We start from the raw sequence: 24726 nt of genomic DNA on the forward strand, positions 1-24726 counted from the left end.
TCCATTCTCATCCCTCATGAGTAGTTCCTCAATCCATAATGGAGCAGAGCAGATTTTTAGCCATTGGGGGCCATTCTTGTTATGATCCCTTTACTTCTCCCCTGACCAACAAATGCAGCAATGCTGTGACCCCCCCCCCAACCAGGAGAAGTCACCCAGGAATGCTCTGATACATCCTTGACTCCTCTAGACTTCTTTATGCCTGCCTCCCTTTCCCTCTGATTCCAAAGTTTCTTCAGAAAGCCTTTGTGCTGAAGGTCTTAGTCATCCTTAAAGCCCCTGATTGACTTTGATAGATTTGGCCTTATCTAATTCACCCTCTTTGGAGCTTGGGCTCAGACCCAAACTTAATCTCTCACCCATCTAGGGAGCCTCACCTGGCCATTCAGACACTCAAACTAATCGCATGGTTCCTCCAATTCCCATGATGAGTCAGAAATCCAGGCTTTCCAAACTATTTGTACATATTTTATCTTCCTCACAAAGGCCTTCAACTAGGAACGTATACAAAAGAAAGTGGAAGAGATTTTCTGTTTGGGCAGCAGAAAGAGATCTTGACCCCTTTTCAGCTTATCTTCCTGTAATACTAGTCTTTCTAGCTCATCTCTTTCAAGAAGGTGCTAGTTATTCCAGTATCAAATTTTTGTTAGCTATAATTTCTTCCTTTAAAATTGAAGAAGATTTCATCCCTTTGGTCTCTCTTAGACTATCCAAGACTTTTCTCCAGGGTACTTTCCTTCTGTGTCTCCCAATGAGAGATCCGTTTTCACCATGGAATATCACCATTGTTTTTCAGTCCTTAACAGGACCCACCTTTGAACCTGCTGCTAAAGCTTATTTGAAGTATCTGTCCTGAGAGTCCTTATTTTTGGTGGCTGTGACTTCAGCCAGAAAAATTTCTGAACCAGAAAAGATGAAAAATAACACAGCAAACAATTCCAACATGCCTGCCAAATAATGTGAATTCCACTCCAATGGTATCAAATAACCACGTACTTTAATGTGCGATAATAACACTGTAACCGAAAAGGTAAGAATTTATTTGGCAACTTAAGACTAAAGCTTCTGTTTACCCTGGGTTAAACGAGATTTATTCCATCACATGTATATTAAAATTAAAAAACCTTTTGAGGTAATAAATGTGAGTAAGCTCAAAGGTAGGCTACAATTGATTATGTGTGGGCTACCAACAATTGTGTGCTTACACATGTAGGGGTATTACTGAGGCATTAAATGTACTTGGTCCGGAGGGATATCGGAGGGAGTGTAAATTTGATATCCAGAATTTATGGTTGTATAACATAATTTATTTTACAAGTATTTTATGGCATTTGTATGCCTAGAATTGTTAAAAAACTAGATTGACTATGTATGGTTACAATAATGTTATTATATACATTTTTAATAGAGTAGAATGTCTTACAAATGGTTATGTATGCCAATGAGAATATATATATATATTGTAACATAATGTAATAGAGTGACACACATATATTTAAATCTAATGCCATGGAATTTTTAAAGATTTTTCAGATCCTTTAAGCATATGTGGTACAATGGTCTTTATTGTAAAGACAGGACTGTATGATGACTACTTTAATGCTTTTTTATAAGTAAGAATGTATTTTTGTTTTTAAAAAAGAGTTAACCCACCAAGCAGGTTTTTAGCCATAGGTTAATGAGTAAGGGGTAGCTCCCTCCCATTGGCTGTTGGAGCTATGACCAGAACATGGAGTGTATTTAAATGTTTTAACATTGATTAATGATTTTACCTGAAGAAGTCTCAGCACTGGTGGGACAAAAAGTGCTTTGTGGTTATTATTGTTTTTACAGTTTTATTATCGCACATTAAAGTACGTGGTTATTTGATACCACTGGAGTGGAATTCACATTCTTCGGCAGGTGTGTTGGAAATGTTTACTGAGAAAAAATTCTGAACTACATGCACTTACTTCCAAACCTCTTTTTTTTTTTTTTCTTCACAAAAACAGTTTATTTGAGAACTAACCCATCCTTACTGTTAGATTAGGGACTTCCATTTTGAAGTAGTTATTAGACAGGCTAAAGGGTAAAATAAATAGTGTTTTATTTATGCATAAAAGATAGTTAAGCAGAAAGCAAAACAACCTTGCTGGTCAAGTATGAGAGTTTATTAGAAAGGAAAGATGAGCATAAAGTGTGTACAAAAATACAGAGATACAGAATGTTCTTTTCTCAAGGGAAATATACAATCTTGTCCGCTACAGAATGTTCCTTAATGGAATGTTAAATAAGGCATATATGAGACAAAGCCTGAGACCAAGCTTAGGAAAGGTAAATAAGGAAAATTACCTGACTGAAACAATATAATATGTTGTATTCAGGGTAACAGTTCAGTTAAGGTTAGTGAGTTTGTTCGACCTGTTACTTCAGAGAAGATTACGGGCACTCGAGCTTGAGTACAGAAGACAGGTCAAATAAAGACTATATTAGTTTATGTTGTTCATGACAATCAGAATGTAATGTGCAGTAACTTTTAAACACTAATTGTTTATCTGCACTATTAATGTAGACAGTATTCAGATATTGGGAACATCTAATAAAGACTTATTAAATGAACTACAGTGTTTTGAGGATTAATTCTGGAAAGTACACAAGACTTGGTCCATAAAGGAGAGACTGGCACCTGTTCAGCATGAGATTGGGTAATTAACAATAAAGACTTTCGTTCTCCGTCTCATTACAGTGTTTCCAGCTAATTACAATACAGTACAGTATTGTCAGTTTTTACAATGGCACCCGAACAAGCCTGCTGTCTGGGGAGAGCTATATAATTCTTGCAACCCAGCAAGCAGCTACTCTGGATAATCAAAAAATCAGGGACAGTTAACCATTTCAAATCCAATTTCCACTGCAGCATATATTTTCTTAAGTTCACGGTGTCTGTCCTTTCAAATCACTACAGCAAAAGTACTATGGACATTTCAACAGCGCTCTGGAGGTTTCCAGCTGAGAGACCCCAGTAAAGGTAATCAACTATGCTATAGACAACCCTTTCAGTAAAAGCATTGTTCATTTCCAGAACTGGTCACGCTACCTGTGTTCTACAAAAATCTACAGAATGGCAGTGTTTTGTTCAACTACATGTTCTACAGAGTAAATCAGCCTTATCAGAAAACTTCAAAAAAAAAACGCTGCAGTAAGTAATCCTTTTGAGTACAGTTTTACTGCAACAGCCAGCTTAACTTCAAGGTTTCATTAACAGTTTATAGTAACAGCAAATGTTTCATAACAGACTTTTCGGCAGCATACCAGTATTTTTCCATAAATAAAGACTGTAACAGAATAAACCAGAAATAACAGCACTACTTCATGCAGAACAAAAACACAGCAGATGACCTCTACATATAGTAAATTAGCTTCTTCTTCTTTCGGCTTTTTCCGGTTAGGGGTCGCCACAGCAGATCACCTGTCCGCTCATGATTGGCAGTGGAGTTTTACGGTGTCGAGCTGCCAGCCCAGCACCCAACCTTCCACAGAAGGCACTATTAACCTAAAAACACAGTACCAGTGTTTGTTTCAGAAAAGCCTCAAGCAACTTTAGCATACCAGTAGTAAATCAAAGCAGTGTTCCTTCAGAACATAAAATACATTATCCAGTTAACAGCTATCTCCATGAACATTCAAGTTTCCAGTGTAACATCGTACAGCCAAGGAAAAAAAAGTTAATAAGCTGCAGACAACCGCTCACTTTCTTCCAAAACCATAAAGTTATTTATATGCTGTTTTTAGTTACCAGCTCAAAAAAGTTTAAATTAATCAGTTAAAGTCATTTGCATGTAAACATGTCAGTAAATCTGTGGTTTAAGTTTAAAAATGTTTTCTTAAATTTAAAGATTATTAGTTCAAGAATGTTAAATATTTATAAACCCAAAAGGGTTAAATCACAAAAGCAAGTTTGAGTCAGCTTCTGTCACTACGGATGTAGACTCAATTAATCCTTGTGTAAATGTTTCAGCACATACAATTCAAAATACAGAAGTATGTTGCAATATTAAACATACAAATGTCAACACAGTCAACATATATAACATGCAGGGAATGTCTCAAGTTCACATTACTTCATCTAATTTCTTATTTTCAGAATCAAGTGCATTGTTTGCACTGAAGGGAAATGGGGAATCAGAATGCAGATTTTAATACAGTAAATTGCAGTATAACTGAAGAACATACTTCAGTGCTAAGTAAAAAAATGCATTTCATAGCTGTCTGTAAAGATCAGAGCATTAATCTGACATTGTTTAAGGTTAAAAAAATAATATTTCATTGTTTACAGACAAATCAATCCAGTTACACATAGATCTTTATTAAAAGACACCAATGCAGTTTTGTCAGAATTTAAAAGGTCAAAGATTACAGCAGCTAACAGTTCAAAATGTAGCAGGTGTGTACTAGGTATAAACATTTTGTTATTGTACTTCATTAACAAGATTTGTGCAAATGTACAGATTTTAAAGAATTGGTTATGACAGGAACATGCAGATTTATGGGTTAAAAATAAAATAAACTCCAGTTCAGATGACGCAGCTGAAGTGCTCAGAAAGACATATTGGGTGTGGCTAGTTAGGAAAAAAGGGTAACCGTATACCTCTATGTCTTGTAAGGTATATCTGAACTAACAGTCAAATTAATTTGCAGAATAAAGGGTTTACAGTTTATATTGTAATATAGTCAGAGACAAAGTACTGTTTGCTAATTTACAGAATGTAAAATTTAAAGTCAATGCTACATTCTGTAAAAGTGACAACACAGTTACAAATTCAGATCCTATGTATAAAAGAGTACATTATGTAATCAGTTTGAGACTGTTTAAGTTTCAGATGGAAATGGCAGTTTGCCAAGCACATCAGCTCAGTTACAGCCAGCCTAGCAAACTGAATTTAAGACAGTACTATCCATTTAATGGATTTACAGTTTTACTATTTATAAAAATAATGCAGTCAGTAATAATAAATTCTTACAGCATTCAGTACTACTGAAAAGTTAAATGACGTCAGCTAAAGAAACAGTTATGGTAACAAGTGGGTGGAGTTTCACTCACAGAACAGTATATTAAAATCTAAAGGTCACGACAAAATGTAAAAAAAAAATCAACAGTTAAGATTGATTTTATATAGGTGCAGAAATGCACAGTGTTGCATTACTATTTAGTTTCATTTATCAGTTTGCTTACAAACTTGCAAGAGTTTATTAGCAGCAGATGTTTATTTCATGCAGAAAAATCTAAATAAGGTCAGGGCAATAAGCAATGTTATCAGTTTATCCGTTTATAATTGTTCAAGCTGCAAATGTTTCTTTCTTGCAAAAAAGAATGTAAATAAGGTCAGGACAATACGCAATAATATCAGTTTATAATGGTTAAAGATGCAGATGTTATTTTAAGGATCTGATACTAGATACAATCAAGTGCTTTAGTCACCCAGTCTTGCACAAGAAATAAAAAGAAGAGGTTTAAAAGGCCTAACTATAAAGAGGACACTTCAGCATTAAAGCAGGCCTTCCTTTAACTCATCAGCGACTGGGGAAATGCAGAGTAAAATTTGGCAAGAGCTGTGGTGCAGAAGTTGACTGTCTATGCATTTCAATTATTTCTTCAATGTTTGTTTAAAGTTAAAATGTATGGGTTAAAGCAAGTATGTTTGTTTTCAAACAGTTATATAATAGTATAAGTTTCAGTTTGTTTTTATCAATGTTCAGTCAATACTGACAACAAATATTAATAGTTTAGTCTCCAAAATATAACAATAACAAAGTTTGTGTTCAGGTAATACTGTCAAAACGTTCTCATCTTTTCAGACAATTGTACAGTAGTATTAGTTTAAGTTTATTGATGTTCAGACAATCAAAATGTTCTCATATTTCAGGCAATTGTACAATACTACCAGTTTCAGTTATGTTTTTATCTGTGTTTAGGTAACACTGTCAAAATATATTATTTTTGTATTAGTTTAGTTAGTTTCCAGAATATACACAGCTATTTCAAATGTTTACTATATGCTAATGTAAATTTCAGTCAAGATTCAGAATATAGAAAAGCAAAACCAAGGAGGCGATAAACACAGCAGGGTGAAAGCAAACGGAATTGAATGGAGCATGAGCGCTTTTGCATTGCTTCCATAATGCTTCTTCAGATACAAATCATTTAAAACAATCTTCCTACATCATTTTTAAAAAAACATTAAGGACCAATCAACTATGTAAAGCCATAGTCACGCGATAACATTTTGTCACATGACTTTTCAACTCAAATGCTTACATATTGAACTTATGTATTTAAAAAATGTATCTAAACATAAACTAAAATACTTGCTATGACTGAGCAAAAACACATCCAAATCCCACTGCAGTAATAATAAGATAGCTCTTCATTTTTCTTTTTGAAATTACTCAGATTATGCTCAAGGAAACAAATGTTTACAAGCACACCATCAGATGACAGTGTAGAACTTATAACAGTCTTCATAAAGCACTACAATGCATGACAAAATAACGCTCATGAAAAACACATGAACAAGTTATCAGACTTACCATTTGATATCATCCTAAGGCAGGTGAAGAAAAAAACATCTCAAGGAATTATAAAGCATAATAAATCCCAAAACAAAGTAGTTGCTCAAAATGTAATGAACCGTGAAGTTACACCTTAGTGGTTATGCAAGGTCAAGACACTGATATTATAAAATCAAGAGTACTCTCTAGTGGTAGTAAGCATATAACAAATCTCTTAGGAAACTACAAGCATACTGTTTATAAAAAACATGAAAATACTTTTGAACTCACCATCTGATAACAACATAGGACAAATGACATCCCGTATCAAAGTACTCTAACACATGATAAGTTTTAAAACAAATTAATAGCTATGAATGTTGTAGGTATAAGGTTTCCATGAATGACACAAAAGTCAAAAGTACTGATGTTATATTGTCAAAAGTGCCATCTTGTGGTGAAATACTAAAATTGCAAGGCAAAAACAAACACAAAAATATATCTAAAATCCATTCAAAGCCTATAGTAAAAAATAATTAAAAACTCCTCATTTTCCTTAATGCAGTTTTCAAATTTTACTTATATAGACATAAGAAATGTCTGTAAATCATCCTGTGGCTTGAAGCATATAACAAATCTCACATAATGCTTCAAAACATAGCAAGTGAAAACAATGAGGCCTGTAAAACCTCACAAAAAAGTTTTTCAGACTCACCATCTAATAGCATCCTAGAACAGATGACACTCCATTATAAAGTGCTTCTGTAGTAAGTTCCGAAATAGTTTGTTACCCTATAGTTATGCTGAATTAAGGCAATGATATTATGAGGTCACGGGTGCCCTCTGGTGGTAAAGTAAGTAATGGAACTATGAAAAATGCTTCAAGACAGAATGAATGGAAATGAGCAATGCTCATGAAAACACATAAAGGTATTTCCAAACTAGCCATCTAATGACAACATAAAACAAATGGCAATGCATTTTAAAATGCTACAAAGCAATTTTGATTCCAAAACAAATAAATGGTTCAAACATACCTTACTCCAGAAAATACATCTTAATACTCTTGCAAAGTCAGAGACACTGATGTTATGTAGTCAAAAATGTCATCTGGTGGTAGGACACTGCAATTACTAGGTTAAATATATACTAAAAGTATGGGTAAAAAATCCATTAGTCATAGTTAACATATTAGGTTAGTCCTTAACTATGCCATTGACTCATAACTGAGTCATAATAAAACTGCAAATTACTCATAAACTAAAATACCTATCATATTTGATCTACCTGACATATTTGTCCAAAATAAGTATTTACAATATTGGAATAAACTTGAACTTGTATAGAAATATCTATACTCCCGAACTAGGATACCCTTTTAAACCGACCTTTGAGTCATGCTAAGTTTATAGTACTGGGCTGACTGCTATACACTACTCATGTTCATAAACAAGTACTACCCAGCACAAAATGCCAGTAGATGTATATCTATATATACAAACAGATCAAACTAATGGTCTAGCTGATAAAAGTGTTTTGAGGCAAACACTTTCATTTAGACCATGTTTCCTGTCAGCTTGAAGTCTTATTATCCACTTCTGCTCCTCTTCTTCTGTTTTGTTGTTCATATTATGTAACCTAGTACTTGTATGTAAACATTGTAGTACATTAAATCCAAAACTATGTGCAGGGCTGGTCTCATGTACATCGACCATTGCTATAAACTTAGCATGACTCAAAGGTTGGTTTAAGAGGGTATCCTAGTTTGGGATTATAGATATTTCTATATAAGTTCAAGTATATTCCAATATTGTAAATACTTATTTTGGACAAATATGTCAGGTAGATCAAATATGATAGGTATTTTAGTTTATGAGTAATTTGCAGTTTTATTATGACTCAGTTATAAGCCGACTGTGTAGTTAAGGACTAAGTTATTATATTAACTATGACTAATGGATTTTTGACCCATACTTTTAGTATTTATTTAACCTAGTAATTGCAGGTTCTACCATCAGATGGCATTTTTGAGTATACAACATTAGTGTCTCTGACTTTGCATGAGTGTTAAGATGTATTTTCTGGCGTAAGGTATTTTTGAACCATTTATTTGTTTTGGAATCAAAATTGCTTTGCAGCATTTTAAAATGCATTTCCATTTGTTTTATGTTGTCATTAGATGGCTAGTTTGAAAATACCTTTATGTGTTTTCACAAGCATTGCTCATTTCCATTCATTATGTCTTGAAGTATTTTTCATAGTTCTATTACTTGCTTTACCACCAGAGGGCACTAGGGATCTCATAATATCATTGTCTTGATTCTGCCTAACTACTAAAGTATAACTTTATGTTTAAGAGCATATAGGGTAACAAACTATTTTGGAACTTACTATGCTCAGAAGCACTTTGTAAAGGATTGTCATCTGTTCTAGGATGCTATTACATGGTGAGTCTGAAAAACTTTTTTGTGAGGGTTTATGAGCCTCATTGTTTTCACTTGCTATGTTTTGTAGCATTATGTGAGATTTGTTATATGCTTCAAGCCACAGGAAGATTTACAGATATTTCTTATGTCTGTATGAGTCAAATTTGAAAACTCCATTAAAAAAATGAGGAGTTTTTAATTATTTTTGCTATAGGCTTTGACTAGATTTTAGATATATTTTTGTGTTTAGCCTAGCAATTTTAGTGTTTCACCACAAGATTGCACTTTTGACAATATAACATCAGTACTTTTGATTTTTGTATTATTCATGAAAACCTTATGCCTACTGCATTCATATCTACTTATTTCATAGGTGTGCACTAGGCTAATGGCCCTGGAGCCTTTACAAGCCTAGCCCATAGGATTATGCTGGCATTGTGCCATGCAGCCTTAATTCCCAGTGCCTCTGTCGATTAAAGCCACTGGAGTGATCCTTGGGATGAATTTTCTATTTCCCATCCACTCATTAAGATTTGTCTTGAAGAGGGCCAGTGAGGTTCTGTGCTTGACATGTATGGGAAGTCTTTTCCATAGCATGGGCAGTCTCTAGGTTATGAACCTGTGCCTCCAGCATATTCTGGTGATTGTGGTAATGAGGTTGAGGTCTCTGGAGCATGCGGTGCAGAGGGATTGGGATTTCTTCAGATGGAGCATTTCTAACAGAGCTGGGTCAGACACGGCTTTTTAAGTAAAGCAGAGATAGCCTCTAAGTAGGCGATGTGAGACAGAGAAAAGTTGGAGTTTTTGTAGTCTGTCCATATAGGACAAATGTTTAAGGCCTGGGATCCTCTTTTTAAGGTACTTTTGCAACCTCTCCAGTTGTTGCAGGTGTTTAGTGAGGTACATGCCAAAATGGGGCATTGTACTCAATGATTGGCGTAATGAGGGAAGAGTAGAGGGAGACAATGACCTCTTTCTTCTTGGATGCAAAATCCTTAGTAATGAGATGTGCCACATAGAATGATTTCTGGCCACAGTGACAATGTGGTGGTTAAAATAGAGGTTGCTGTCAACCTGTCTTCCAAGATCTCTTATAATGCCTTCTGTGTTCAGTGGATTACCATTGATGTGGTAATTTATGGGAATCAGGTTTTTCCCAAAGGGGATCAACACATTTTTTGGCACTGAGCTTAAGGCCATGGTTCTGACACTAGTTGTTGGTCTCAGTGAGGCCTTTCTGTAGGATGTCAACATCACTTGGGGAGTTAATAATAGCTCCCAACTTGCAATAGACTGCAAACTTTGTCAGGCAGAGTCCCTTTGTGTTGGCCTGGACTTCAGAGAAGTAGATACCAAACCGGAGAGGACCCATGACCGAACCCTGTGGGACTCCACTAGTGACTGATCGGCAGTCTGACTTGGCGTCAGCTACTTTCACAATGTGGGTTCTACCTGTGAGCCAGTTTGCAACCCACCTAGTGATATAGGGGTTAATGGGTAGCTTAGTGAGTTTTTCTATGATTCCTGCATGGGGAATGGTATCAAAGGCCTTGGCCGATCAAGGTAGGCTGTATGAACCACCTTGCCTTCATCCACAGCTCTAGTAACTAACTCAAAGAAGTCGACCAAGTTGAGCAGGCATGATCTACCCTTCACAAAACCAAACCGTGTGAGATCCAGAGTTTGGAGTTTCCCTATATCCTTGTTTATTATGTCCATGATGATACGTTCCATAACTTTGCATATCAGAACCATCAGGCTAACGGGGCAATAGTTTCCAGGGTATGTAGTCACTCCTCCTTTGTGGAGAGGGATAACTGTAGCAGTGCGCCATTCGGTAGGGACAAAGCCTGAGGTGAGGCTGTGATTGAACAGGGCACACAGGTGAGATGCCAATTCACTCTGTAGTTCATGTAGAACACAGCCATGGATATTGTCAGGTCCTATAGAAGCTGTATTCTTGGTATTGGTCAGTGCTGTTGGGAAAGGGGTAAAGTTGGCACTGAATCTGTCAGCCAGTATATTGGCAATATCTGTTGGCTCAGTATAGGAGGTACCATTATGCAGTAGCTCAGAGCAAATCTGGGCATTACTATGGAGATTCTTTACATAACTAAAGGCACTGTGGTTGTCTTTACTATTTGCTGCAATTCTGTTTTCATAGCTAGCTTTAAAGGCTTTGGTGGGGGATTTCAACTTTTTGTTGAGGCTGATAAGGGAGTTTTTCCAGTCTTTGGACTTCACCTTATTCCACATCAGTTTCCTCCTTCTGTTGTAGAGTTTGTTTATGGCAGGGGACCACCAGATTGGCTTCCTTTTTTTGGATGAGAGCATCTTGGTTCTATTGGGTATGGTGAGATCCATGCATTTGTGTACATGTTCATACAGTGGATTGGTGTATGATTCAGCAGTCATGAAACTGATCTCCATTTGTATGGGTGCAGTGAAGTTAGCCAACTCTGTTTTTAGGAGCCCAAAGTTAGCTTTGGAGAAGTATTTTATGGCGGTTACCTTTGTGGGGGAGGGGGGGATGTGGATTTCCAAGGTTATTAGTTTGTGGTTGGATCTAACCAGGGAGGAGTTGACTATTGGTGTAGAGCAACGGTCGCCCATGTTAGTAATGACCAGGTCAGGGATGTTGCTACCTCTAGAGGTGGTAAGAACGAGCTGGTCCAGGGCATTGGAATTAATGAATTCCAGGAAATGTTGGGCAAGTGTATTGGTACATGAGTAGTTTTCCCAGTTAATGGAGAGGTAGTTGAAGTCACCCAGTATGAGAGTGTTAAGTTAGACCTTAATATTCTCCAGGGTGATTAGGAACATGGAGTGTGAGTCTTGGGACATGGTTGGGGACCTATAGCAGGCTGCGACCTGAATCACTGTCTTACCCAATGTTAGCTGCACCTGAAGTATCTCAGATGCATTCTGTTGGGCTACCAGTCTGGAGGTGTGCACATCCTTTATGAATATGGAAACACCACCACCTTTGGAGCTTTGGTCCAAGTTCTGGGGCCTAAAGGTGTAGAATGAGTTATAGCGTGGTAGTGCAGGAGTGCTTTCTGCTGCCTTGAGCCAGGTCTCTGTTACGGCACAAATGTTGATGTTCTCCATTTTAAGGAGTGCTTCAAGTGAGTGCATTTTGAGATTTAGTCTTCTAGTGTTGAGCAGCATGACCCTCAGATTGCATTTGTTTGTAGCTGTTATGGTAGTAATGTGGTCTTTGGAACACCACCTAAAAAAGGCACTATAGTGGTGGCAAGAGCCTTGGCCAGTATTCGGAAGTCCAGGGGTGACCGATGCAGGCCATCTCTGGCAAAACATCGAGGTCTGTTAATCATGTCATCCCAGGCAGACATATACTAGATCCCCTTAGAATGACACCAGAAACTCAGACAATTGTTGAAATTAATCATTTTCTGCTTGTACTGTGGTATAATTCTAGGTGATGGTGGGATGCTGCTCAGTGCTAGGGTCATACCCGCCTGGGCGACATAATCCAAGACCTCTTCCATGTCTCTTTTCATGTAGTACAGGGAGGTACATCTCAGATCATTTCCACCCACATGTACAATGACAGAGTCATTTTTGTACCTCTTGTTGAGGGACCTGAGTGCATGCGTTATGTAGCAGATCCTAGCGCCTGACAGGCAGCTGACTGTTACTTTCCCCTTATTCAACCTAGTGAGTGAGACATCAGTGTGCCTCACTATCAAGTTACATATGACTAGTGTGTTGGGCATGCTGTTTTGCCTTCGGGGCTTTGGTTAAGTGGCACACTTTAGGAGAGTTATGTGTTTTGTGATTAGTGTTGTGGTGGTCGAGTGTGTTTCTGCTTTGGAGGTCTCTTCTGTTTGGGTAGATTTTTATTGAGAGCCTCCGCAAAGTTGGGTGTGCGGTTTGTGTTTTTATGTAAAGGCAGTGCTTGTGTGTGTTCTGGAGGGCTTATATGTTCCATGTGGTGTTGTGCAAGTGTTGACCTTCTCCTCTTGACCAGCTATTCCAGTCTTGGCTGGAGAGTGTGTGGCTTCCAGTTTGGATATATAAATGCATCTCTCGCAAGTCTGAGTGTTGGGAGGTAAGAGGAGAGGGTTGTCAGTGTACATGAGGCAGTTGCTACATTGCCTCAGGATGCCCAAGTTCAACAGGTTAATAGGAGAAAGCACAGGGAACTGACCTTTAGACATGCCTGGAGGGGTGGGCATTAATAATAAGTACTGAAGCTGTTTCCTTGTAGAATGTTTAGTGCTGGTAGCACTTTTGTGTGTTACAATAATTGCTACAAGAAGTCTGGTAAAGTGATAGATTAATGAGTTAGTAAAGGTGCAGGAGATGAGAGAACCAGTAGAACTAAATTCAAAATTGAAAAGCAGACTTTGACACCACTCAGAAGCTTTCAAACAATCCTGGATACAGCAAATCTGTATCTGGACTAGACTAGTTACAGGAAAGGTGGAAAACAAGCACAAACATGGGCATTTAAACCGGAAAGTTGAAAGAGATGGAAAAACTGCCCAAATGGCCAATAAACTACAATTTCTGGGCCAGAAACCACTCCTCTTGTGGTAGATTGGCTACCTAGTGCTTACCACTCCCACTGATAAGCTAGAAGGCTTCCCTCCAACACAGAAAGGCTTGGTGGGCTCAGAAGCTTACATACAGTCTTGCATACAGCAAATCTGTATCTGGACTAGACTAGTTACAGGAAAGAGAGAAAGCACAAATGTGGGCTTTTAAACCAGAAAGTTGAAAGAGATGGAAAAACCACCCAAACGGCCAATATACTACAATGTCCGGGCCAGAAACCATTCCTCTTGTGGTAGATAGGCTACCTAGTGCTTACCACTCCCACTGATAAGCTAGAAGGTTTCCCTCCAACACAGCTACCTAGTGCTTACCACTCCCACTGATAAGCTAGAAGGCGTCCCTCCAACACAGAAAGCCTTGGGGGGCTCAGAAACTTACAAACAGTCCTGGATACAGCAAATCTGTATCTGGACTAGACTAGTTACAGGAAAGGCAAGAAACAAGCTTAAAATTTAGAATTTTTTTTTTGCTTTTAGTAAAGTGGAAAGGGAGGAAGGAGGAGCAGAAGATAATTCAAGGTTAAGAAGCTAAGTGGGTTGGCCTTCTCAAATGATGTCTCTGTATTAGGTAGAATTAGCTAATGACACTAGACTGGGAGGAGTGTCCCAGATCAAATTTACAGTAGGGGTGGGCAACTGGAAAGCCACCAAGTATATATGATACAATCCTTGGCAGGAAACCAGAACAAAAACTAGCTAGAAAAGATTTACAAACAATGTGACAGTAAAAGCCTTATTTATCAGGCCCTGTGAGGCAGAACATTTTAGTACAACCATGCAGATTAGTTTATAGATATAAAATACAGTAAAAAGTATGCAGCAGACAAAAGTGCTATAAATATCTATAAGCAATAACTAGTAAAAATAAGCAAAAAACAGGATACTTAAAGTTATATATCACAGATCAGAATTTTGCTCAGTGCCCCTCCTCTGATTTGCTCTGTGTAAAATGGCATAAACACTCACAAGGTAACCTCTTAAGTAACAGAAAGTTGAAATTTGAAACAACTTTAAAAAATGCTTGAAAGAACAAATGAGGTGCTTACTCCAAGCCATAGTCCTGGTAACCCCAATTAGCCAATGACCATAAACATTACACTCTCACTGAAATGCAAAATGGTTTCTGCGAAACTAAGATGGCCTGGAACATGTGCTCAGACACACAGCCTTTGCAAACAATCAACTAGGCCCAGAAGACAAGCCTGAATATGGACAATGCTCCAGTTACTACCTAACACTACTTAGGCAGAAAACACTACAGAAATGTTTATCACAGCAGAAAAACAGCAGTGAGCCTTTAAATTAAAGTTTTAAACAAATAAAGGAGCAAGGAGACTCTAGAGAATGCTTTTAACTGCAAATAAACCAGTTATATGATATGGTCCTTGGCAGAAAATCAGAACAAAAACTAGCTAATAAATATTTACAGTGTGACAGTAAAAACCTTATTTATCAGGCCCTGTGAGGCAGAAAATTTTATTAAAACCATGCAGATTAGTTTATAGCTATAAAATACAGTAAAATATATGCAGCAGACAATTAAGTGCTATAAATATCTATAAGCAATTACTAGTAAAAATAAGCAAAAAACAGGATACTTAAAGTTAGATATCACAGATCAGAGTTTTGCTCAGTGCCCTTCCTCTGATTAGCTCTGTGTAAAATGTGTTTTGAAACTTATCATGTGTTAGAGTACTTTGATATGGGATGCCATTTGTCCTATGTTGTTACCATATGGTGAGTTCAAAAGTATTTTCATGTTTTTTATAAACAGTGTTTACATTTACCATGCTTTGTAGTTTCCTGAGAGATTTGTTATATGTTTACTACCACTAGAGGACACTCTTGATTTTATAATGTCAGTGTCTTGACCTTGCATAACCATTAAGGTGCAACTTCAAGGCTCATTACATTTTGAGCAACTAATTTGTTTTGGGATTTGTTATGCTTTATAATTCCTTAAGATGTTTTTTTCTTCACTTGCCTTAGGATGATATCAGATGGTAAGTCTGATAACTTGTTCATGCGTTTTTCATGAGCATTATTGCTTTTATATTACCCTATCGTATGATATAAACAGCGAACGCTATTTCATCATACCTAAAATATCTAAACCACAAAATATTGAACATACAGAACAGCAAATTTTTTCCCAGGGAAAAAATTTGCTGTTCCAAAACACATACACACCAAAATAAATAAACCACAAACATACACTTAACAAAACCATAATTCTAACCCTACACTACTACCTATCCACTTACCTTAACCCAACCCTAACCCTAAAGTCCCTAACTACCGCACACTCACCTTACCCACTCCCTAACCCTGAAGCCCCTAACTACTGTACACTCACCTTACCTGCTCCCTAACCCTAAAGTCCCTATCGCACACTCACTTTACCCGCTCCCTAACCCTAATGTCCCTAACTATCGCACACTCACCTTACCCCAATCCGTTCCCACACTTACCTTAACCAGGTCTGTAACCACCTTTCGCATACTTACCTTAACCTGGTCCATGACCCTTCCCACCACAGTAGAGTAAATAGCGAAGCCATGGAACGGACAACTGAAATCTTACCCTAGGTAAGATTTTGAAGTTCCGGGGCTTCGCTGTTTTGAGTTTTCGACAAAAATGGATTGATATTATAGCATTCAAAGTTTTGAAACTTCGATGCTAGAATATAGACCCGCATTATTTTGTCATGCATTGTAGTGCTTTGTGAAGACTGTTATAAGTTTTACACTGTCATCTGATGGTGTGCTTGTAAACATTTGTTTCCTTGAGTATACTCTAGTAATTTCAACAAGAAAAATGAAGAGCAATGGGATTTTGATGTGTTTTTGCTCAGTCATAGCAAGTATTTTAGTTTGTTTAGATACATTTTTGAAATACATAAGTTCAGTATGTAAGCATTTGAGTTGAAAAGTCATATGACAAAATGATGTCACGTGACTTTGGCTTTATGTAGTTGATTGGTCCTTAATATTTTTAAAAATGATGTAGGAAGATTGTTTTAATTGAGTTGTATCTGAAGAAGCACTGTGGAAGCAACGCGAAAGCGCTCATACTCCATTAAATTTCATTTGCTTTTATCCTGCTGTGTTTATCGCTTCCTTAGTTTTGGTTTTCTTTATGACTTATTTATGAGGAGTTAGTTTTATCCTTTTATGTGGTTTCTTTTTATTTCTCAAGATTCAGAATATGACATTTATATTCAGTTGTATGTTCAGTATAGTACATTTCAGTCAAATCTCAAAATACTTCACATTATTCAGTCATTCGTTAAAGGTAAAGTAACAGACTTATTTGTAACAGGCTTATTACATTATTCAGTCATTAGTTAAGGGTAAAGTAACATAATTACATTATTTAGTCATTAGTTAAGGGTAAAGTGACAGACTTGTTTGCAACAGGCTTATTACATTATTCAATCATTAATTAAGGTAAAATAACAGAATTATTTTTACAGGCTTATTAAAATAAGTTATTTTAATGATAGGTAGTAATAGTCATTTAATATACTCAAGGTATAACAGGACATGCTTACTTTGTTAAGTAGTTTTAGAGATTACAATGCACATTTACAGATTACAGTGCACTTTACATAATTATTGTACATTAGTCAGAAAATAAGGACACTAACAGACAATGCAAAGGTATAGACTTGAAATACAGAAAGTATAGGTTTTAGTAAACTATTATAGCTCATAAATATTCATAAAAGTTAAAAAAGGTAAGTAGCATTATAGAGCAAATTCAAATAAAAAATTATAGACAAGTTAACACAGAATATGGTAATTATGTTTCAAGACCACTTAAAAAAGTTATGTTTTTAGTACAGATTTCAATTACTTCTCAGAAAATAGCCATCATGCTTGATAGGCTATGCAAACAGTATAATGTGTAAATATGTAAATCCATAAACAACAGAAAAAAGTTTCATTTGCTATAAGACAAAGATATCATAGTACACTAAAGCACCAGTTCATAAGATAAAAAACATAGGTAATAAAGAATGTAACTTTATCATTACAGCATACAGAGATATAAAAGAAAAATAGACAGGGTTAAAAGTTCGTACTCTGTCTAACTTAAATAAAAATTCACAAAGACAAGTTAATCAGCTTTAAAAGCCACAAAATTAAAAGACATTAATTTTCAGAAGAATGTACAAGTTTTAAATATATCACTCATGCATCAAAACTTAGACTTAAACATTCTAAAGACTATGAATCTAGGTAATATAAAATTAAATCATAAAGTTAAGAGACTTCAATCCAAACAGGCCATAAATGTTCAAGTGATATCTCGTGGTCAAAGTTAAAATTGCAGGTTTACCAAATACATTTTATTTTATTTTATTTTCAGATTATATGTCAGGTAGCATAAAGCTGTATACCGTAGTTAGCAATATAAATGTAAGGTAACTACAGACGTAGGTCCCAGTAGACTTTTGTCAGGGACCTCAGGGGCACCTGTTAGATTAGGGACTTCCATGTTAATGTAGTTATTAGACATTAGACAGGCTAAGGGGTAAAATAAATTGTTTCATTTATGCTTAAAAGACAGTTAAGCAGAAAGAAATATAACATTGCTGGTCAAGCATGAGAGACAGTTTATTAGAAAGGAAAGCTAAGCATAAGGTTTGTGAAAAAATATACAGAGATACAGAATGTTCTGTTCTCAAGGGAAAGATACAATCTTGTCAGCTACGGAATGTTCCTTAATGGAATGTTAAATAAGGCACATACGAGACAAAGCCTGAAACCAAGGTTAGAAAAAGTAAATAAGGAAAATTACTGGACTGAAACAATATAATATGTTGTGTTCATGATAGCAATTCAGTTAAGGTTAGTGAGCTTGTTTGACCTGTTACTTCAGAGGAGGTTACAGACATTCGAGCTTAAGTACAGAAGACGGGTCAAGTAAAGACTATATTAGTTTACGTTGTTCATAACAATCAGAATATAATGTGCAGTAACTTTAAACACTAATTGTTTATCAGCACTGTTAATGAAGACAGTATTCGGATATTGTGAACATCTAATAAAGCCTTATTAAATTAACTACAGTGCTTGGAGAATTCATTCTGGAAAGTACACAAGACATGGTCCATAAAGGCGAGACTGGCACCTGTTCAGCATGAGTTTGCATAATTAACAGAAAAAGACTTTCGTTCTCAGTCTCATTACAGTGTTTCCAGCTAATTACGGTACAGTACAGTATTAGCAATTCTTACACTTCCTACCAAAAGTGGCTTCTGAATTCTCCATTTGTCAAGCCATTAATCTGCCATATTGTTCCCAAATTTCTCAAACAAGAGTGAATATACTTTACATCTGCTAGATGTTGATCATCAGCTGCATTTTTATTTACATCGCACTGCTCCCTTCAGGAAGTCTGATCACCTTTTCATTTCCTTTTCAAAATCTAAATTGGGACACACTGTAATCAAAGTTTCCCTATCTAGATAGCTCACTTAATGTATTTCCTTTATATATCAACAGAAGAGATTTTCTCTTCCTTCAAAATGCAAAGCTCATTCAACAAGATCAATGACCTCCTCTACCTTATTTTTCTCCACTGTCCCATAGATGACATTTGTGCTGTAGGCACCTGGTCTAAAGTCCATACCTTCATTTCTCATTACATATTGGACATTCTGTCCAGCTCTGGAGCTTCCTTTGGTTTAGCTGTTATCAGGAATATCCTTCCGTGGGACCACCCGGGTGGGGGGGGGGGGGTTCAAGTAGCTGGGGACTCTGTCCCAGGAGTAGAGAAATGGACAGAAAAGATAACATCAGATACAAAAGTTATGTATCTACCATAACATTACCTCTGTGTTGCTGTATATTGTCCATTCCTCTACTACCCTACCTGCATTCCCCCAGCCATGTTTTAATTCTGTCACATAATTTTGTTTTTCAGTTATGCCTTCCTAGGAAGGATTGGGCTGAACTGGCCTTGGCTCCTGAAGATTTAGGTAGTCTCTCCACTATTTTTTTCATCACTGGTCTTTGCTTACTGTGTAAATTCTTATTCCTTTCTATTAATGATAATTTTAGGTAGTTAAAAAGAGGACAAACTTGATCTGCTGTTAAATCCTTCTGTACAAGGGGATTATAGGTAGGGGAGGAGCCTGATCACCAGATTCTGTGCTTCAAAATGTTCAAGGAATGGAAGGAATACAGCAACACAGGTCTAACATTGCGGTAAGTATATACCTTTTGTGTGTGTGTGTGTGTGTGTGTGTGTGTGTGTGTGTGTGTGTGTGTGTGTGTGTGTGTGTGCACACATAGGTTCTTAGGTACTTAATAAGCTATTGACCTTTGAGGATCTTAAGAAGCCTAGCCTTACATTCCCATGGTAGTTTTTATACCTTATATATTGCATACAAGTAACAGAGACAGGCCAAAGTAGGATGTGTTCGGATATCTGCATGTTTCCCCTACCAAGGAGGACAAGGGGTACTAAACTGGGGTGAATTTTTATTTACTTTTCAGTTCATCCAAATTACATTTGAATAGTGTAAGCACTTTGCTTTATCTGGAGTGGAAAATAGTTCCATGGAAGTGGTATTCTCTGTGATACAAACCTAACACTCCAACATGTTCTACTTATCTTGCAAAAGAGACAAGATAACATGACCAGGTATTTTTGAGGCCATTGGACTTGTGAATGTGTAAGAGGACTGACAGAGTAGAGTCTGTTGAAGTTCAAGCCACAAGACTGAGGTTGCCTGTCAGTAGCCTGTATGATACTGAGAAGAGTGGCAATGCTTTGGGATGATCTGCATAGGTTTTACAATGTAGGCCCTTGTTGTTTTTTTTTTTTTTTGTGAGACAGCATTGTGGTCATTCCATTTGTGACAAATATTTGGACACACTCCCTGGATCTTTTGCATTACCTTTTGATATAAGCTGTGCAGTGAAAAAGGATTTCCTTACAACAGTGGATACATTTCAAGAACGCATATACAACCATTTGTATGATATACGCAAGGCTATAGAAACTAATGCCTTAGCGAAACATATTATAGAATTTCCATCTCACTCTTTTTGCTTTAGAGTTTTGCAGATAGTAACTCACAATGGCAGGGATGGTGATACGGAAAATGACCTGGCCCTCACGGAATTAAATTAGATTTTAAAATTAGAAGCACACATAGCACCAGGAATTAATAATTTTCTCTCCATCAAGCCAGTATTAATATCTAAATAGTTTAACATTCATTCACATATATATACATTCTAAAATTGATATATATTTACACCATATCATTGCTGATACATTTCCCATGTCATTTTTTATTATTTATTTTTCATTATACATTTACTTATGTATTCATGTAGGTTTATCCCATATATTTTATAAGCTCTGATCAGCCAAGCAAGCGCTTAGTTGGTCAGTATTTGAGATACAGCATTATGTTCTATGTATACATATATTTCATCTTGTGCACTTCAGATTATTGAAGTCATGTTTTATATACATAAAGATTTTTTATACATATAATGATTTATTGATGTCTACAAATGATGTTTATTATTTATAGGATCTTTTATGCAATGTAGTTTATGTTGAAGTAACTTAATAAGAACTCATCAGTTGACTATTTACACTGTTTTTATTGATACGGCCATCTGGCAATGTATCACACAGTCAGCATCCGTCATATAAGAACTTTATTCAAGCCTGGTTCTTTGCATACACAGACACGCCGTTAGGTTTAGCTTTTCATAGAAACACAAATAAGCGAACATACACTTATGGCCTTTCAAGTTGAGCAAGTACTTTAGTCTATTTGTACTTTAAACAGTGGCATGTTCTACAAGATCCAAGTATTTTGTCATAAATGTATACATCTCAATGCTGTCTACAATCGATCGTGCTTTGCACTAGGTTCTTTATGCTGAAGCAAGTAACATCAATGCAACATCTAGCAACAATATCAATCAATACTGCTATTATGAAGAGCATGGTTTAGAGTATATCAGTTATTCATTCATGCGCTATTCATGTCGATGTTTATGTATGACAATTATATAAAATGATCTTGTACATGGCTTTTATATTACATCAAAAGGGGCCATTTAGATATTGTGTCAAACAGGCTTTTGGTTTGATATTTGGTATAGTTTCAGATGATGCATAATTATATTTTAAAACTGTAAGGAATTAATATGTATTTATAAAGATGTACTCATTATTCCGTAGAATAAGCATTGAGTTAATTAGCGCAATTGTTTAGCGCCAACCTTAAAACACAGATTCTTGTTGTTTTAATTAATTTAGAAGGTTTTCCCGCGCTCTAGCGGATATATATATGTGTAACAGCTGTTTTAAACTGATATCTGATGAAGCGTGGATTTACCACGCAAAAGCGCTCATTTTGTATGTTTTATTAAAGAACCTTTTTGGATTTTCCGTGAGTTTGAAGAATTTTTGGACCAGACATCAGTGATTTATCTGCATTTTGCTACCTGCTCTCCTTGTGGTTGGTATCTCACTGTACCATTCACAACAGTGGATACATGGTGATCAAAGCACAGTCCATTGTCGACCTAGGCTCCCACATCACTACAGGATCAATTTTCAGAAGTATGTTGTCAATGTGATAGTTACAAGGAGAGTCTTGCTTGCCAAATGATATGATTATACACTTCTTTGCATTTTGTTTTAGTCCATTGTTTTGACACCAGGTATTTGTTTGGGAGAGGCCCTCTTGGAGGATCTTGGTGTTCTCTGGGGAGTTTAGGATTGCACCAAATTTGCAGTCATATCACAGCAAGACGTTGTCGCGTTTGATTATCAGCTAGAACATCTTCTGTGTGGAGGCATGCGTGAATGGGCGTGCCTTTGTTGAAGGTTGTGCGTCAGGGCTGGTAACTCGGCACGTAAAAATCCACTACCAAACATTAGCGGACCGGAGTTCCGCTGTGGCGACCCCTGACTGGGATAAGCTGAAAGGCACAACAGCATTAAAACTTGAACAGTCACAAACCCTTAACATTAGCTTTGACCTCCGAGAAGTAAATGCTAAAGAGGTGTGTGTGTGTGTGTGTGTGTGTGTGTGTGTGTGTGTGTGTGTGTGTGTGTGTGTGTGTGTACACATTAGTTTAGTCTGTTGCTCAAAATGTGCCAATATTGGTGACTTCAGCATTATCAAATCTAGTGGATGTGGGTGTCAGTGCACTGTCTGTTTGATCCAGTGCCCTACCCCGTATGTGTATATATATATATATATATATATATATATATACACACACACACACACACATACATGCGCATGTGCACACAAACACTTGTGTATCTGTTTAACTGGTACTATTGTAACTACTGTACTGCTGTAAATTTACATGTAAACACAGAAACTATACATTAGCGTGCATATGTATGTGTGGCACTGCTGTACTGTGGCAAATGTATGTATGCAAATATAGGTATAGAAACAATTGTGCTTAATGGCTGTGGTGAGCTGTAAATGTTCATTTGCAAATTTTCTGTATTTTGCTTAGGTTTTGAGAGAGGCTAATAAGTTAGCTGAAATGGAAGAACCACCTCTTCTACCAGGAGAGTCAATTAAAGATATGGGTATGCAATTACTGTGTTTTTTTTTTTTTTTTTTTTTTTGTAATATGCTAGTAATTAGTGATGTGCACACACTGCTACCTGGAAAGCCTCCCCTATATTTTGTGAAGATTTAACTAGTTGACGCTTCAAACAGATGCAGCAAACCAAACAACGTTTCAACCAAATAAAAACACATTTTAAAGGATTTTTGCAGTACAGTACGTCCCTGTGTATCCGCTGTTTGAGAAGCTTTGCCCACTGCTGACATGCTTATGTATATTACCTCTGTGGTTGCACAACCACAGAGCATAAATGAAAGACCCAAACAGCTTGAGTCTGAATGAGTCTGAGTGAGAATGAATTGTGGTAATAAGAGAGGAGGGGATATGAGACTAAGGACGGAGGAAATGGAAACACACTGGATCATTAGGTTGAGAGCGAATGCAGGACATGGTTTGAATGACTGCATACCTCTAAGACCTGCTTTGAAAGCCAGACCACTATGTAGGAAATAGGTGGTTGGCTACATATTATATGCTATCTTCATGGTTTAATATGTTCACGTTTTTAGTATGATATGTATTTGAATGTTTTTACATATATTTTTGTGATTAGGTACATTTATGTGCTTTTTATTTTATTTTTATTTTTTATTGTTAATGTTTTGTTTCCTAGATTGATGTTTTTATGTTTTGAAAATGCCTCTTCAATGATTTTCAGGATGTGTGCCTTTAAGTTTGGAATTTGTTCTGTCATGTGACTCTAACTGAATAGTTAAATATGGTGCATTAGTTACTTAGTTTTTATGTCACACCTGAAGAAGCATTTGGTGAAAGCGCTTGTGTGTTTTATTAAAGGCCTGTTTGTGAACCTGGAGCTTTGCCTGCGTTGGTTGTTTTTTACCATAGGATTTCTGCTTTTTTTGCAATGGAGGTACCTGGGCTATAGTGGTCGTGGTTTCTTTCTTATATATTTCTTAATGTTTATGAAGAACATTGCTACCATCTTTAATTCTTATTGCATAAAAATGCACAGGCACATACACACACACACATACACACACACACACACACACACACACACACACACACACACACACACACACACACACACACACAAACTCTCTCTGTCTACCCCATCAGATTTCGTACAATTTTACCTATGGCAAATATATCTATAATATTAATCCCCACACTTTTAGATGTCTTTAGGCTTGGACAGTCTAAGAGGTTTGGCTGACATTTCTAATTATTTAGATGTACAAATTCATTTCAATAAAAATCATTTGTCTTTTAGAATATATAAGAACAGTTCTAACTTTTAAACTTGTCCATCCAAAATACTTGTGCAAAAAAGTTGTAAAGAATCCGTCTGTAAGACTTTACAGACTGACATCTTCATAGGTTCGTAGATTTATACCAGGCTAATGACACCCGGGTCTTTTTAAGCCTAAGCTCTGCAACCCAACCCAGTTTTGTTCCAGAGTAACTTGGACACCTGTGTGGTGGGGTATGTTAGTAAGGAGGTAGCTAAGGGTTATGGGGGATATATGAGTTAGGAATTCATTTATTTATTGCCAGTCTCTGTTCATCCGAGACATGAGGGCCAGA

General features: G+C 36.5%; 1 protein-coding gene across 1 annotated transcript in view; it reads left to right on the forward strand.

The window, feature by feature from the left end:
• MTMR2 (myotubularin related protein 2) overlaps positions 1-24726 on the forward strand; it is an 853325-nt gene that overhangs the window by 155966 nt on the left and 672633 nt on the right. Inside the window, exon 4 of the mRNA XM_044072012.1 lies at positions 23062-23137. Within this exon, the coding sequence (XP_043927947.1) occupies positions 23062-23137 (76 nt within the window). The remainder of the gene's footprint in view (positions 1-23061; positions 23138-24726) is intronic.

Source organism: Protopterus annectens, chromosome 5.part0 (genome assembly GCF_019279795.1).
Source record: "Protopterus annectens isolate FY-2018-M chromosome 5.part0, PAN1.0, whole genome shotgun sequence".
In the NCBI taxonomy this organism is placed as follows: Eukaryota; Metazoa; Chordata; order Ceratodontiformes; family Protopteridae; genus Protopterus; species Protopterus annectens.